Consider the following 14969-nt stretch of genomic DNA (forward strand, 5'->3'; position numbering starts at 1 on the left):
AAGTCCCACAAAACTCTTTCGTACGCGTGACAGGGTCGAATTCGCGACCTTCGGCCTCGCTACCGGCTTTCAGTCAACAAATTTTAATGAAAACATCTGAATAATGTAGGACGGTGAAAAGTGACTCAGTCACTTAATTATTCTGTTTATGACGAGTCTTTATACTCCATATAGTTTGAAATCTAAAACGGGGCACACTTTGTATAAGCCTGTTATTAGGTACAATCTTATTAGTGAAATATCATACGAGGACTATAATATTGCAGTTGTGAACTTGTGAAGCCTTAAAGTATTTGTATGTAATGTAGTGAAAGAAGATCGTTGTCCGTTAATAGGATGTAGTGAATGAATTAAGAAACAAAATCTTTACATATTGTTACAAAAGTGATAAATATCAATCGGGCTACAGATTTTTGTCACTTCTATATTAGTATAGTATATTAGGTCTTCAGACGCTACTCTCGATCTGTGAACGGTATGCGGCGGCTCATGGTCTAAAATATAACGTTCAGAAGACCGAGATGATGGTCTTTAGGGCTGGCAGGGGTCCGGACAGGATACCTAAACTAGTTCTGAATGGCTCACCGGTGCAGGTAGTGAATAAGTTTAAATACCTTGGACACGTCTTGTGCAGTGACTTAAAAGATGACCTTGACATGGAACGAGAAAGACGAGCTCTGTCCATCAGGTGTAACATGCTCGCGCGCAAATTTGCGAGGTGTACAAATGATGTCAAAGTGACTCTGTTCAGAGCATTTTGTCAGTGTTTGTATACCTGTCAACTTTGGGTTAACTTCAGTAGAAAAGCATTTTCAACTCTGGGGGTTCAATACAATGACGCTTTCCGCATTCTACTGAGGTTACCCAGGTTTTGTAGCGCATCGAGCATGTTCGCAGAGGCAGGGGTGCCCGACTTCTTCGCCATCATCAGAAGTAGGATAGCAGGTTTCTGGGAGAGATTGAGAAACTCAGACAATCTAATACTTAAGACCGTCTCCGAGAGCCTGTACAGCCCCATTTTTCGATACTGGTCATCCGTTCACCACTGCGAGAACAAAAAGTGACAGTACCTAGAGTACATATATTGTAAATTAATATAAAAGTAATATAAGACTAGTCATGTGGCGACTGAAGCAACTCTAAGTTTACGTTTTTAGTTTATATTAAGTTTAGCATAATTTTTATATGGACATGTGTCTGAAATAAAGTGATTTTATTTTTTATTTATTTATTTATATTCTCTACAAAGACCTTACCTACCTGACAAGACCTGCAAACACACCTCTAGCACAAATGATTCAAAATCATTATAGCTAAACTTAAGTCGGTCGCCGCATGGAAACAATGGCAGCTGTTTGGCATTCTTGAATCCTCATAATATGCATTCGACTACGTTAGGTGAACGAAATGGTGTAATTATTCTCTTAAGTAATAATAAACCTCCTTTTTCCATAATCATAAGTGTTAGCACATTAAACAGAGTTACTTCATTCAAATAATGATAGTTCTATATTTTAAATTTATGGCATTACTGTTATTTGTCACCATATGGCTCTCTTCTTCTATAATTATCGCATAAAATATTATAACTACAGGTATCGTGTTTTCTTGTACTCTAATAGGTATTATTTCCTATATGCAATAACAATTACTACTATTAATACTTTTAATTACAGTTACCTAATAAGCTGGGCTCCCTAAAACTCTTTTAGACTTTACACTTAACTATGCTACAAATCTCTATAAAACTTAAGCGACAATAATAGCAGGCGTGGCTCACTCTTCGATTTTGTCGCGTCGCTATAAGTACATGCGGCCACACCAGCTTTGGTGTCTAGCAGTAGTAGTTGCCGCGCACCGCTATGGAACGCATGCCTGCTTGCGCTTGCGTCTGTACTCTCGTAATAGACGAATTTTGTTAGAGAACCTTCTGTACCTAGTACTAAACTGTACTGTGTTTTGTCGACTAAATAGTGTTTAGTTTTAAGTTTATAAAATACATTATGTATGTTAGTCTGTAAGGTATTTGTAATATGGGCCTTGTTGCCTGAATTAAATTTCTAAATAAAAATAAATAAATAAATTATTTATTCTGTGACAATAGTTATAACCTATGTCAAAGTCGGAATAAAACACCATGTGTTTGCACGTACGAGTAACAGGAGAAGTTAAATAAAGGCTTGTAAAATGAACCAATGATAGATGAGCGAAGTTTTGACAGTTCACTCACTAACAACAAATAGTTCGAGTTTATTTTGCTCCACGGTGTATTCAAGTAATGAATTTCCAACTGGATCAAAAACCATTATTTATGTAGACCAAATAAGAAAAATGAAAAAACTTCCATTGCTTACTAGAATCACGAACTTTTGGGTGGTTGTTTCTGTTTTTATTATTTGTATTTTTAATTTCTTTTTTTACTACTTACTTTTACTAATATATATGTATAGACTGATAATTAAATTTAACTGAATAAATACTGGAAAAAAGATCAAATAAATCTACTACTATAAAAATATCTGTTACGGTTTACCTATTTTCTATCACGTATTTTTTTCAAAATCTTGTAGATTAAGCACCTAAGTATTCGTTTATATTTATAACTTAGGCATTCATTTGCTTTAATACTAGGTATAATATATGTATGTACATACTATACTATTAATAGAGTTATTTACTATATTGTTACTAAATAAAGTTACAAAACAAAAATAAAAAGTAATAAATGTGTAGTGTTTTTTTTTTACATAGGTACAATCTCAATACCAACGTAATATTATTTTAAACAAAAAATAATCCAGTATTCGGGTATCGCCAGTATTATAACTCGGATCCGTATGATCCCGCCTCACAAATTATCTGTAATGAGATCTAAAGCCTCATTCACTCGATTTCGAATTGAAAATCTCGAGTTGATTACACGAAATGAGTTCTCCTCTCTTCTTTTGACTTTTATTAAAGATTTAAATATGTTTTATGGAATTATGATGACACATTTATACAATAAGGCAGTTGATTATGAAGTGACCGTTGATATTTAATAAAAGAAACAGCCGGATTCGAACTTTAAGATACGTCAATTAATAGATCTTGAAACGATATGGATTAGATGTGTCAGTGTCAAAAGTGACGTATTTGTTTGAAGAAACGTCACATTTGACACTGGCATATCTAATCCATATCGTTTTTATATTGACGTATATTAAAGTTAGAATTGGGCCGAAAGTATATATTATTATACGACGGTATCAATGACAATGTGCAATATTAATGAAAAAAGATTTTTCGTATTTTTTTTTTATGGCAATCGGCTCGCTCAATGTGTCTTAATTTGTTTTCAAAAAGAATATTAATTTATTCGCAATCTCGTTTCTATGAAATTTTTTTTTGCAGAAATGTATTAAGTTATTGAGGACGTCAAAATATTCCATAATAAAATTTATAATTAGATTTTGTTTGTAGTGCTTATTTCCATACAGATTTTTTTGCTTTTCAGCACTCCTTCTTGTTATCATACCTATATTTTGGTATGATAAATGTGTAAATATATTTATCTTATTTCGAAAAGCACCAATCTGTAACATTCACGCTGATTAGTGCTGACGAAATGCAATCATGATTCAGGGGTCGTGTCATATTTAAGCCACTGCGGAGATTTGATTGCAACGCCGCCGGATTTTGTAGAATTTTTGTACGGATACGGGAGTAAGCCCGCAATATGGATTGAATTTTTCACAAAATCGCTATCTTAATATTTTTGAAATACAATTACCTGCTAAAAACATTTCATAAGATAAAAAAGAAACATTATTTAGCCCTAGTAGCAACCAAATCCCCGATGACTTGGCTGGTCATAAGGCATTTTGCCCGTATTTACCTATATAATTTGTGTGCGTGAGATGCCTGATCTTGCTTAAGGTCGTGTCAAAATAAGATGAAAACGATATTGTTATTACATAATCGGCATCGAGCAGTGAGGGTTAACGTAGTTTATTGAAGCAGACAAAGCCGCAAGTCATACGCCACATTGGAATTGTTTGCGCAGACGACAAACTATGCCGTAGTTGGTTAGCCGCAGTAATTGCATCTAAGTCATGAGAATATGACAATGGGTTTACCTTATGTGAATATACGGCGCGATTCGGGAAATGAATTAGAGATTAACTACTTAGAACTAGAGCCATAAGGTACCTTTTGCCGTGGAACGTCACCTATCTTTACTATTTCATATCTAGTGAATCTCTAATTCATTCCCCGAATCGCGGCGCCAGCCGCCATAATGTACCTTTTACCGTGGAACGTCACATATCTTTACTATATCGTATCTAGTTAATCTCTAATTAATTTCCCGAATCGAGCCGAGTATCTGCGTCTCACTTCGCTATTGCTAGGTAGATTTGATTTTATAGAAATGTAATTGAAGCAGTCGCAAAATATTCAGTTTAAATATATCAAAGTTAAAATTAAAACCAAATAAATTAACAAGGTTGCGAAACTGGCCAACTTTACATTCATTAGATGAATTAATTTACACTTGTTTTTGATGAATGAAATCATTATGATTCAGATAAAAGGAGTGAAAGTTACTTCCAAATTTACAAAATTACTCAGTTTCAATCTGAAGGTCGCGGGTTCAAACCCCGGCTCGTACCAATGAGTTTTTCGGAACATATGTATACTTGGTCAAGCAGATCTTGTCAGTAGAAAAACGCGGCAAATTTGAAAAATGTAGGCGCAAAGGGATATCGTCTCATAGAAAATTTGAATTTCGCGCCTTTTTCTACTGACGAGATTTGCTTGACCATCTATACGTACGCAATATCATTTGATATTTACCAGTTTGTTTTCGGTGAGGGAAAAATTGTGAGGAAACTGGACTAATCCCAGTAAGATCTAACCCCTCTGGGTTGAAATGTCAGATGACAGTCGCTCTCTTAAAAACTAGTGCCTACGTCAATTCTTGGGATTAGTTGTCAAGCGGACTCCAGGCTCCTATGAGCCATGGCAAAACGCCGGGATAACGTGAGCAAGAAGATAACTCGCAAATAAGTAAATAAGTAGGCATCCATCTTAGGCTCCGTCTTCACTTTCCATCAGGTGTAACTAGAGCCAATCGCCGACCAGTCTATTATAAAAAAAATATATGAAACTGCTGTAGGGTAAATTGAAATTATAAGTTAATCCCGTTTTTTTTGTTCAAAAAAGATTTCCATAATTTCTATACCTACTATCCTTGCTGTAGTCACACCAATAAAAGTCTGCAGCGGATTTGATAGCCCACGCAGTGTAAGTGTATACGTCATCATTTCATACAAGTTTGACGTTTAAAATGACACTTGCACTGCGTCGACTATCAAAATTGCTGCAAACTTTTTACGGTCTGACTCTAACTAAGTACTATGCGTGATAAAACAAGAAGTCATAAACATAAAGTCAAACTAACCTATATGTATATTCAGCGTTGACTGCTGCCAAGGGCTTTAAATTAAAATTTCAGGATAAGCGAACAAAAACTGGATTATAATTCTGCAAAAATGATATACACCAGGCTCAAGGGATATAAATTTGTGCCGTACTTGCAGAATTGCTGACGCGAAGTTACAAAGTATGGTAATTTTATTTTGTGAGATGTTTGAAAATTGAAAATTTACATTTTAATGCTGTTCATTAATTTTAATATGTTACAGAAACTATTTTTCTCGTCGCCGCTTGTCGTGGTCGTGCTTAGTAGCAGAGACTGCTAGCGACATCACATTTTTGAAATAAAGAATAAATTCATCGCTTCTGGCAAGATTCGAATTCGCGACCTTACGGAACACCAGTCCGATGAAATTGAATGAAAAAAATTGCACTAGTCTGGCAAGATTCCGTTGGTCAGAGCGATCGGACCGGTAATCCGAAAGGTCGCAATTTCGAATATTTCCATTTCAATTTTGCAAATATTCCTACGAGGGCGGTTTGATAAGACTTAGGCCTGAGTTACACTTGTAAGTTTTACTTACGTAAATAGGGACAAAGCTATTTGTTAGAATGAGATAACGATATTCATCTCTCATTCTATAGTATAGCCGTGTCCCTACTTACGTAAGTAAAACTTACAAGTGTAACTCAGGCCTTAGTAAAAAAAAAACCTTTTTCACAAACGAACTTTTTTATTCTAATTCTTAACTCTTTGGTTACTGGCTGTTATTACTTTTTTTTTGATAAAGGGAAAATAAAAAATAAATCGAGTCATATATCAGATTAGATCGGGAAATTGTTGGAAAACGGTGAAAAATTGAGAAAAGTGAATTTCGTGTGCTAATTAAAATTTATTTTTTACGTGGAAAAACTAAGATACGTGAGATAGCCGAGACTATGCGCATTTCATCTGAACGGGTTTTTTATATCTTACATAATATTTTAAGTATGAAAAAACTTTCTGCAAGATGGGTGCCGCGTTTGCTGACAGCCGACCAAAATCTGAAGCTGAAGCGTAATTCTAATGAATTTTTTCGTCGATTCGTGACGGTGGACGAAACATGTATTCACCATTATACGCCAGAGACGAAAAATCAGTCAAAACAGTGGACTTCTGCTAGCGAACGGGCCCCGAAGAAAGCGAAAACCGTTAATTCGGCAGGAAAGGTAATGGCCACTGTCTTTTGGGACAACCAAGGGGTTATTTATATCGATTACTTGGAGAAAGGTAAACAATAACTGGCGTTTATTATGTTGCTTTGTTGGAAAAAATTTACGCAAAAGTTGTGAAAAAACGGCCACATATTATATTCTGTCAAAGAAGAAAACACTGTTTCATCATGATAATGCCCCTGCACACTCATCGGCAGTCGCAACAGCTGAATTAGTAGAATTGCGTTATGAAATACTGCTGCACCCACCCTATTCTCCAGATTAGGCGCCGTGTGATTTTTTTTATTCACAAATATGAAGAAATGGCTCGGTGGGAAAAGATTTTCATCGAATGAGGAAGTCATAGCTGAAACTGAAGCATATTTTTCAGGGTTTGGCAAAAAGTATTTTTTCGAGGGGTTACAAAAACTGGAACATTCGTTAGACGAAATGCATCGAATTGAACGGAGATTATGAAGAAAAATAAAATAAAACCTGTGAATTTTTTTTTTTACTAAAAGTCACTGACTTATTAAACCGCCCTCGTATATTTCATAACGAATTTGTAGGTATGTTCACGAAATTTTAAATATGTATTCCTAACATACATTATACCTACCTGCCTACTAAATTGAACTTGACTTAAAACGAAATATTTTGGTCTACGATCTGAACATTCAATTATTTAGTCTTTCGATTGTACCGGGTCTGCTATTTCAGCTTTGGGCTAAATTGAAGCTGAAAATACTGTGCAAAATGAGCCGCTAGAGTAATCACGTATAGTGAACACACATACAACTTGTAAAAGTAGGTTGCCTTTTAGTTAGAAAATATAAAGGAAAATTTAACGAGCTCATTACAGTACGTGCTGACATACTTGGTGTATGGTAAGTATTATAACAATATAGAAGAGAGAATTTATTTATTATATTTTATATATTGGGTTGGTCCTCCACCCAAATGTTGGTTGTAGCCCCATATTTCTTTTTGAAACAGGGTTTTGTATATCTGCAGATTTTCGACATTTGATTTACTTAGCAGTTTTAATGCTACCTAGAAACTTTTTTGTATACATTTAGCGCTCAGAAAAATACTATACGTCTTCATACATTTTTAAGCACGTTTCCGCATTCTATCTTTTGTTAAAATTGCAGTTCAAATCTTTGTTATATTTTCGTACCGTAAAAGTATAACCTTTGCCCTTTAACATGACATTTGTCGCTTGTTATTTCGCTTTTACAGAACTTTGTAGCGGTGGGCAAAGCTTTATACTTTTACTGTATGTATATTATATGTCCTCTAATCAGCCTTTCTTGGCTTCAGAAAAATCTCTACAAATAAATTCTCCGCTAACAATAACGAAAAATTCACAGAAAAAAAACATTCAACAGTCTTACAAAGGTTTATCGTTAACTTTTGTCGTGCGAAGATAAACAAACGTCAAAAAGAGTCAAGAAGACGATGTACAATATCACAAGCAAGTTGCAGACTCACAAATTGCCTAAGGTGCTTTTCAGTCATTCCGTGCCACAGAGTAAAAAAGCTATTTTCTAAAATCTAACCTACATCCAGCTCGAAAAATTTATGAGTGGTATTTTTGTACACTGTGACAGTTTCAATCTTGTGAGTGTCTTGAACAATATTTTGAGTTTAGAATCGTGATGTATCTTCAACTAAAGAACTATAAATACGTGTTAAGAATACTCCTTGACAATACACATACAATGATTTCATCTTGGAAGTTATAATGGTGGGTTGTCATCTATAGAACAAGAACATCCGAACATACGAAGCATTTTTGCCAAAGCCAAAACGAAGACCTTCGCTATCGTTTGGTCAATTAATGACTTTACATTTCCTATAGTTACTTATTTTATTAGTCATGAGAGCTGAATAATAAATAAATGTATTATTTATTGTAAAAAAAACCTACTTACCCAACTCTGAAATGTCCTCTGTCAAGTTTACCTAGGAAATAGTGGGAGTAAACTCAGAAAAGTTTGTTTTGAAAGATCCAATACATTCCATTGGTCCATTTCCTTCCTTCAACTTTCTTATATTATACTTTCCAATCTGCTTTAATCAAATGAACTTTTAATATATACAACCTTGTAAGTTATACAACTTTCTGGCATGTTGAAGTTAAATTGCCAATTTGACTTTTATACTTGTCTATATTTTTAGAGGTAGGGGGTTTAAGGATGACTCACGCTAGACCTGCCTGGGGCCGGGCCGGAGCTTCCGGCGCTTCGTTTTCTATGGAAAGTACCGCTGACCGATCGACACGTGATCACCGATCAGCCGTCATAAAAAATGACATGGACGCCTCGACCCGGGAACGGCCCGGTCTAGCGTGAGTCATCCTTTATTGTCCTCCATCCGTAGTTGAAACTTTGGGGGCCAATGTTATGGACCAAGATGCACGCAATGCAATAAGTACAAAGAAATTCAGACTGTGTCATTAAATCACGTTACTACTACATGTGACGTTCCACGGCAAAAGGTACCTTATGGCGGCTGGCGCTTACGTCGCATAGCGCCGCAATAATATTGGAGCGGCGTTAATAATAGCGTAAGCGCCAACCGCCATAAGGTACCTTTTCCGTGGGAGGTCACATATATTATCTAACTTTTCTAATTCTAATTCTTATCAAATTTTTTATTCTTTTCTAATTTTTTTAATATTACCTAATTTTTCTCGCAGTTTTGTGTTACGAAAACTTTTATATAAATAAAAAATTATCTCACGAGAAAGTAGCAACCTAAGGGACTAATGAAATTAAAACTAAAAAATATCAACTTATATCAACCACAAAAATTACGTGCCGTGTGTAAAGGATTTAATTTGCCACTCGTCTGAAGGCACTGTGGATCGAACATTTCTCGTTTGCAGGAAAAAATGAGGCTACTTAATTTATGTTTATTTATTTTATATGCAAGAGTTATTGCTTACAGTTAGGTACCTACTCTTAACATAATTATTTAAATAATGAATACCCTCGTATTATTTCTAGTACAATCGAGTAATCGTATTAAAATCATGTTTGTCGTAAACAGAATAATACTAAGATAGTTATGACACTAAATTAAATCCCATAACGAATTGGAGGAGAAAATGGTAAGCTTCACTTTTTTTCCCCACTATAGGGTGCTTACAAAACATCAGGATGTTTTGTAACTATTGTATGCCTTAAACTGTAAACTGTGTCGAACACGATTGATTCACTTTGTTAGGAATATTGTTAATATTGTTAACAAGCTTACTGGTTTATAATACATACATATTATTATAATGATAATTTATGTAAGATTATGGTATTGAAATTCCAACTCTCATAAAGATTCATAATTAATTTTAATCTGCTAAAGGCCTTGATGTGAGTGCTAAATTATTAGTGATTGAACGTGTAAGTACTTTACCTATAATATGCTTGCAATGGTTTAAGTCATTTCAATTAAATTAATTATCTTTTCTTTCAATTTAATGTATAGTTAAATAACCTTCATCTTAGGTATTTTCGATATATATATATTATATATTCTTCTTAGTCTTACAAATTGTGTTCAAAAAATATACTAAATAGACCATAGTGCGGTGTCTTAATTTTGGTTTGTGTAGTGTGGCAAATTGCTGCAATGCCGGCGTTCTGAGTACCTTGTCTGGACTTGATGCAACATTATATTTCTTAGAACTCCTAGAACAACCGCGAACAATGAATACATGCATTATACAATACAAGCACTATACAAGTTATTTTAATGGTTATCGTTTGCCTTGGTTTTTTTGCTATAAATAAGTTTATTCCCAAAAATCACTGGTGAACGTTATTCGGATATACGTAAATTGGCAAAAGATAAAGCTGCCCGTATAACGGACATTAGTCCAAAACCGTGACACGGGGTATAACAAGGACATGGCAGTATGACTTAGTAGGTAATAGGGTTCAGTTTTTACCCTTTGGGTACGGAACACTAATGAAGCCAAGAAGTGTGTACTGGTTGGGAACCTGAAGTTGACCAGTTTCCATTGTTCTTTTCAGTAAGTGGCAAAATCGGGTATGGGATTTGGTGTACCCGGTTTATTACACGGTTAAAACCGAACAAATTATTTGTTTTACAAGGGGGAAAAGTTATTGTTTAACCGCTCGTGCTAATATTGACACCCGAGCAAGGGAAAGATTCCAAAATTGAACCACGAGCGTAGCGAGTGGTTCGAAAAAAGGAATCTTGAGCGTTGCGAGGGTTTCAAAGCACGAGGGTTGAACAAAATTTGCCCCCGAGTGAAACACAAAATTTTTCACCACACCAACCCGAAGCAAATATTAAATGTAAAATATCAAACAAAATCAAACCAAATCAAATCCAAATGAATGTTATTAAATATTTATCATCCAAAATCATCATTTAAAAGTCAATTCTACCAGCCAACATAAGAAAACAACTTAAAATTTGCATTTGATTACTTTGCCTCACATGTGGATAAAATGCAACTTTGCTATTCGTCTTCGAAGTGCAAAGTAAGCCTTTCCGAGCTGGTGTGGTGAAAACGTTTTTTCCAGGTGTGATAATGTAAGTAGTGATCTGACTACCTATTTAATTAAGTCAATAAAACGGAGACTTAGGGTCGGTTGCACCAAACTGTTCGTATCATTATAGAGTTTGCTAAATTTTTATGTATGAAAAGTTTCATAGTAAAGCGCCGGGGCGCGCCGGCTAACGATGATCAGTGTGTCAAATGTGGTTGGTACAACTGGCCCTTAGTAAGTTCGTAGATTTTTCTACACATAATTATGTTTTTAATTCAACATTTCCCTTAGCGTAACGGTTCTATCCCATTTTCCCCTAAAACCGTTTTCTTGCGATTGTCTGCCCCGGGTAATCTCAAAGTAAAGATAAAATAATGGTTATACCTGGTGACATGGGTAAGTACCCTTTTCAAAATAAGTCTTACCCGTAGTTTTAAGTGAGCGCCAAAGCTGACGCTTTGTGGACCATACATTTTTGCAAATAGATTGCGATTTTTGCGCCTACAGCCGGCCTAGCCAAGTTGACAATCGCTATCGCTAAAACAACAAAACGCTTTGTGTCTCTCTATCACCCTTCCATATTAGTGCGACAGTGACAACAAAAAGAAGGCAATGAAACGTAATTCATTGTCTTCTTTTTACCCGACTACGGCAACGCAAAAGGAGGGTTATGATTTTTGACCGGTATGTATGTGGGTATGTATGTATGTTCATCTGTTCCCTCATAACTTCTAAAGTACTTATTATAATTTAACAAACGATGTGTCATTCGAATCGTCTTAATCGTCCGCTGGTTATAGGCTATATGGCGTCACAAAAAAATGAACACGGCGCCCTCTAGAGGTCATAAAGTCACGAACCAAAAAAATAAAATTAAGTAAGGATAACGTGTTATACATCATTTGAAAGAACTCAATTAGCAAATTCCAAATATATAAATATTGTTAGCTTTTGCACCCGGCTTTGCTTGGATGCGCCAAATAAAACATTATTCAAAATACTTACGCGTTCCGAAGCCGGGCGCCTTCGGCGCCCTCATACTAAAAGAGTCGGGCGGAGCCCGACGTACGCGTTCCAAAGCCGGGCGCCTTCGGCGCTCTCATACTAAAAGAGTCGGGCGTAGCCCGACGTACGCGTTCCAAAGCCGCGCCTTCGGCGCCCTCATACTAAAAGTGTCGGGCGTAGCCCGACGTACGCGTTCCAATGCCGGGCGCCTTCGGCGCCCTCATACTAAAAGAGTCGGGCGGAGCCCGACGTACGCGTTCCAGAGCCGGGCGCCTTCGTCGCCCTCATACTAAAAGAGTCGGGCGTAGCCCGACGTACGCGTTCCGAAGCAGGGCGCCTTCGGCGCCCTCATACTAAAAGTGTCGGACGTAGCCCGACGTACGCGTTCCAAAGCCGGGTGCCTTCGGCGCCCTCATACTAAAAGTGTCGGGCGTAGCCCGACGTACGCGTTCCAAAGCCGGGCGCCTTCGGCGCCCTCATACTAAAAGAGTCGGGCGTAGCCCGACGTACGCGTTCCAAAGCCGGGCGCCTTCGGCGCCCTCATACTAAAAGTGTCAGGAATAGCCCGACGTACGCGTTCCGAAGCCGGGCGCCTTCGGCGCCCTCATACTAAAAGTGTCGGGCGTAGCCCGACGTACGCGTTCCAAAGCCGGGCGCCAGTGTTGGGAATAGCCCGACGTACGCGTTCCAAAGCCGGGCGCCTTCGGCGCCCTCATACTAAAAGTGTCAGGCATAGCCCGACGTACGCGTTCCGAAGCCGGGCGCCTTCGGCGCCCTCATACTAAAAGTGTCGGGCGTAGCCCGACGTACGCGTTCCAAAGCCGGGCGCCTTCGGCGCCCTCATACTAAAAGTGTTGGGAATAGCCCGACGTACGCGTTCCAAAGCCGGGCGCCTACGGCGCCCACATACTAAAAGTGTCGGGCGTAGCCCGACGTACGCGTTCCAAAGCCGGGCGCCTTCGGCGCCCTCATACTAAAAGAATCGGGCGTAGCCCGACGTACGCGTTCCAAAGCCGACTAAAAGAGTCTCGGGCGGAGCCCGACGTACGCGTTCCAAAGACGGCCGCCATCGGCGCCCTCATACCAAAGGAGTCGGGCGTAGCCCGATATAGGCGGCGCTCTGCGTGCATTTCTGTACTGAGGACGCCCGCGCAAAAGTAATATAAAGTGACTTCAAAAAGTTAGTAACGAAATCATGTCCCCAAAATTAATTAAATAAAAAATAAGTTCAAAAACTAAAACCCGACTACTGCAAATCGCGCTCTAAAAAGTATGAAACAAGATAGAATTCTTATCTGAAATTATCAAGCAGGAAATATTATAAATGTTACCATTTTTTATATAGTCGAGTGCGCGCTCGCGACCCGAACGCACCTATCCAGTGAATTTTATTTGCTACCTGGTCCACCCAGTGATTCTCAAACTTTCATATATCTACGAATTCTCTATTCTAACCATGGAGTGTGCCTTATGCAATGTATCCATCAGTGACGGAGCCCAGTGTTCAGTATGTAAGAAGGACATCGGTTTTTGCTGTGCGGACACCACGGAGCAAAGCTTTAGGAAACTTAGAGGAGACCGGAAGGCAGTCTGGAAGTGCCCCAAATGTAAAAGGGAAGCTTTGCCGGCGGTGGCAGCCGTAGCGAAACACACAGACGCGTCAGATACCATCTTAAATGAAATTCGGGACTTGAGAAAAGAACTAGCATGCCTGCCTGGATTGGTTAGGGATATGGCAACCGTGAAATCGGAATTATCGGAAGTGAAGGAATCCTGCAATTTCACTAGCAACAAGGTTGAGGAATTTTCTGCGCGCCTAGCCGAAATGGAAAGAAAGCTGCCGGAAGTTGAAGCCCTGAATTCCACAGTCCAGTCGCTGACCAATGAAGTATCGTGGTTGAAAGAAGAACTTGCGCGTAATGACCAACTAATGCGACTCAATAACGTGGAAATTAAAGGTGTTCCTGTGAAAAAGAACGAGAACTTGTACAATATCTTGGACAGAATTTGCTCGGAGATTGACTATGGCGTCGACAAGAATAGTATTAACTATATTTCGCGTGTGCCAATTCAGAATTCTAAGGACAAGCTAATTGTTGTCAGTTTCAGCAATCGCTACATTAAAGAAGACTTCATAGCATCAGCGAGACTCAAAAAGAGCATCTCCGCCGAGGATATTGGTTTTCAGGGGGTTACCCACAGAGTATATGTGAATGATCACCTGACGCCTAGCAACAAGAAACTTCTAACATCTACAAAGACTCAATTAAAGCAAAAGGGTTATGCGTATATATGGGTCAAATATAGTAAAATCCACGTACGCAAGGACGATAATTCCAGAGTTTTGACTATGAACCATGAACGTGATTTAAACAAATTGCTTTAATGTGGTGTATTCTCTATTCATTGCTTACAGTTAGATTCTGGTTGTTAATTATACTTTTTATAGTATTTTTCAATATTATAACTAAGTTTATTTACCAAAGTTTGAACATCTGTGACCAACTAAACCGGGTTGCATGTTTACTTTGTTTAGCGCTCGGGCTTATCGCTACCTGCGATTTTAACAAAGCGCTTGCTGACCCGTCTAAGATGTGTAAATTAATGTATGCTTGTTTCTTTTTTTCGCACGCATGTGTTGCTGTGGATGTTCTTTTGCTCTCTCGCACTTGCAGATTTGTTTGCTTTGTTAGTTATTCCGCGTCGCACCCGCATACTTATTATTTATTGGTGATAATTTCAATGCTATTTTTGCTAAAATATAAGTTTGTTTACAATTTGGACGATGAAACCAATATAAATTTAATTAATATCTATTTTATTTTA

The 14969-nt window shown here is 37.7% G+C and overlaps 1 protein-coding gene across 1 annotated transcript; it reads left to right on the forward strand.

The window, feature by feature from the left end:
• Window positions 1-13599: 13599 nt before the first annotated feature.
• On the forward strand, window positions 13600-14529 carry LOC134669382 (uncharacterized). Its single transcript, XM_063526902.1, has one exon. It carries the CDS (start codon window positions 13600-13602, stop codon window positions 14527-14529), a length of 930 nt encoding a protein of 309 aa, XP_063382972.1.
• The last annotated feature ends 440 nt before the right edge of the window (window positions 14530-14969 follow it).

The sequence above is a fragment of the Cydia fagiglandana genome, chromosome 12 (genome assembly GCF_963556715.1).
Source record: "Cydia fagiglandana chromosome 12, ilCydFagi1.1, whole genome shotgun sequence".
Taxonomy (NCBI): Eukaryota; Metazoa; Arthropoda; class Insecta; order Lepidoptera; family Tortricidae; genus Cydia; species Cydia fagiglandana.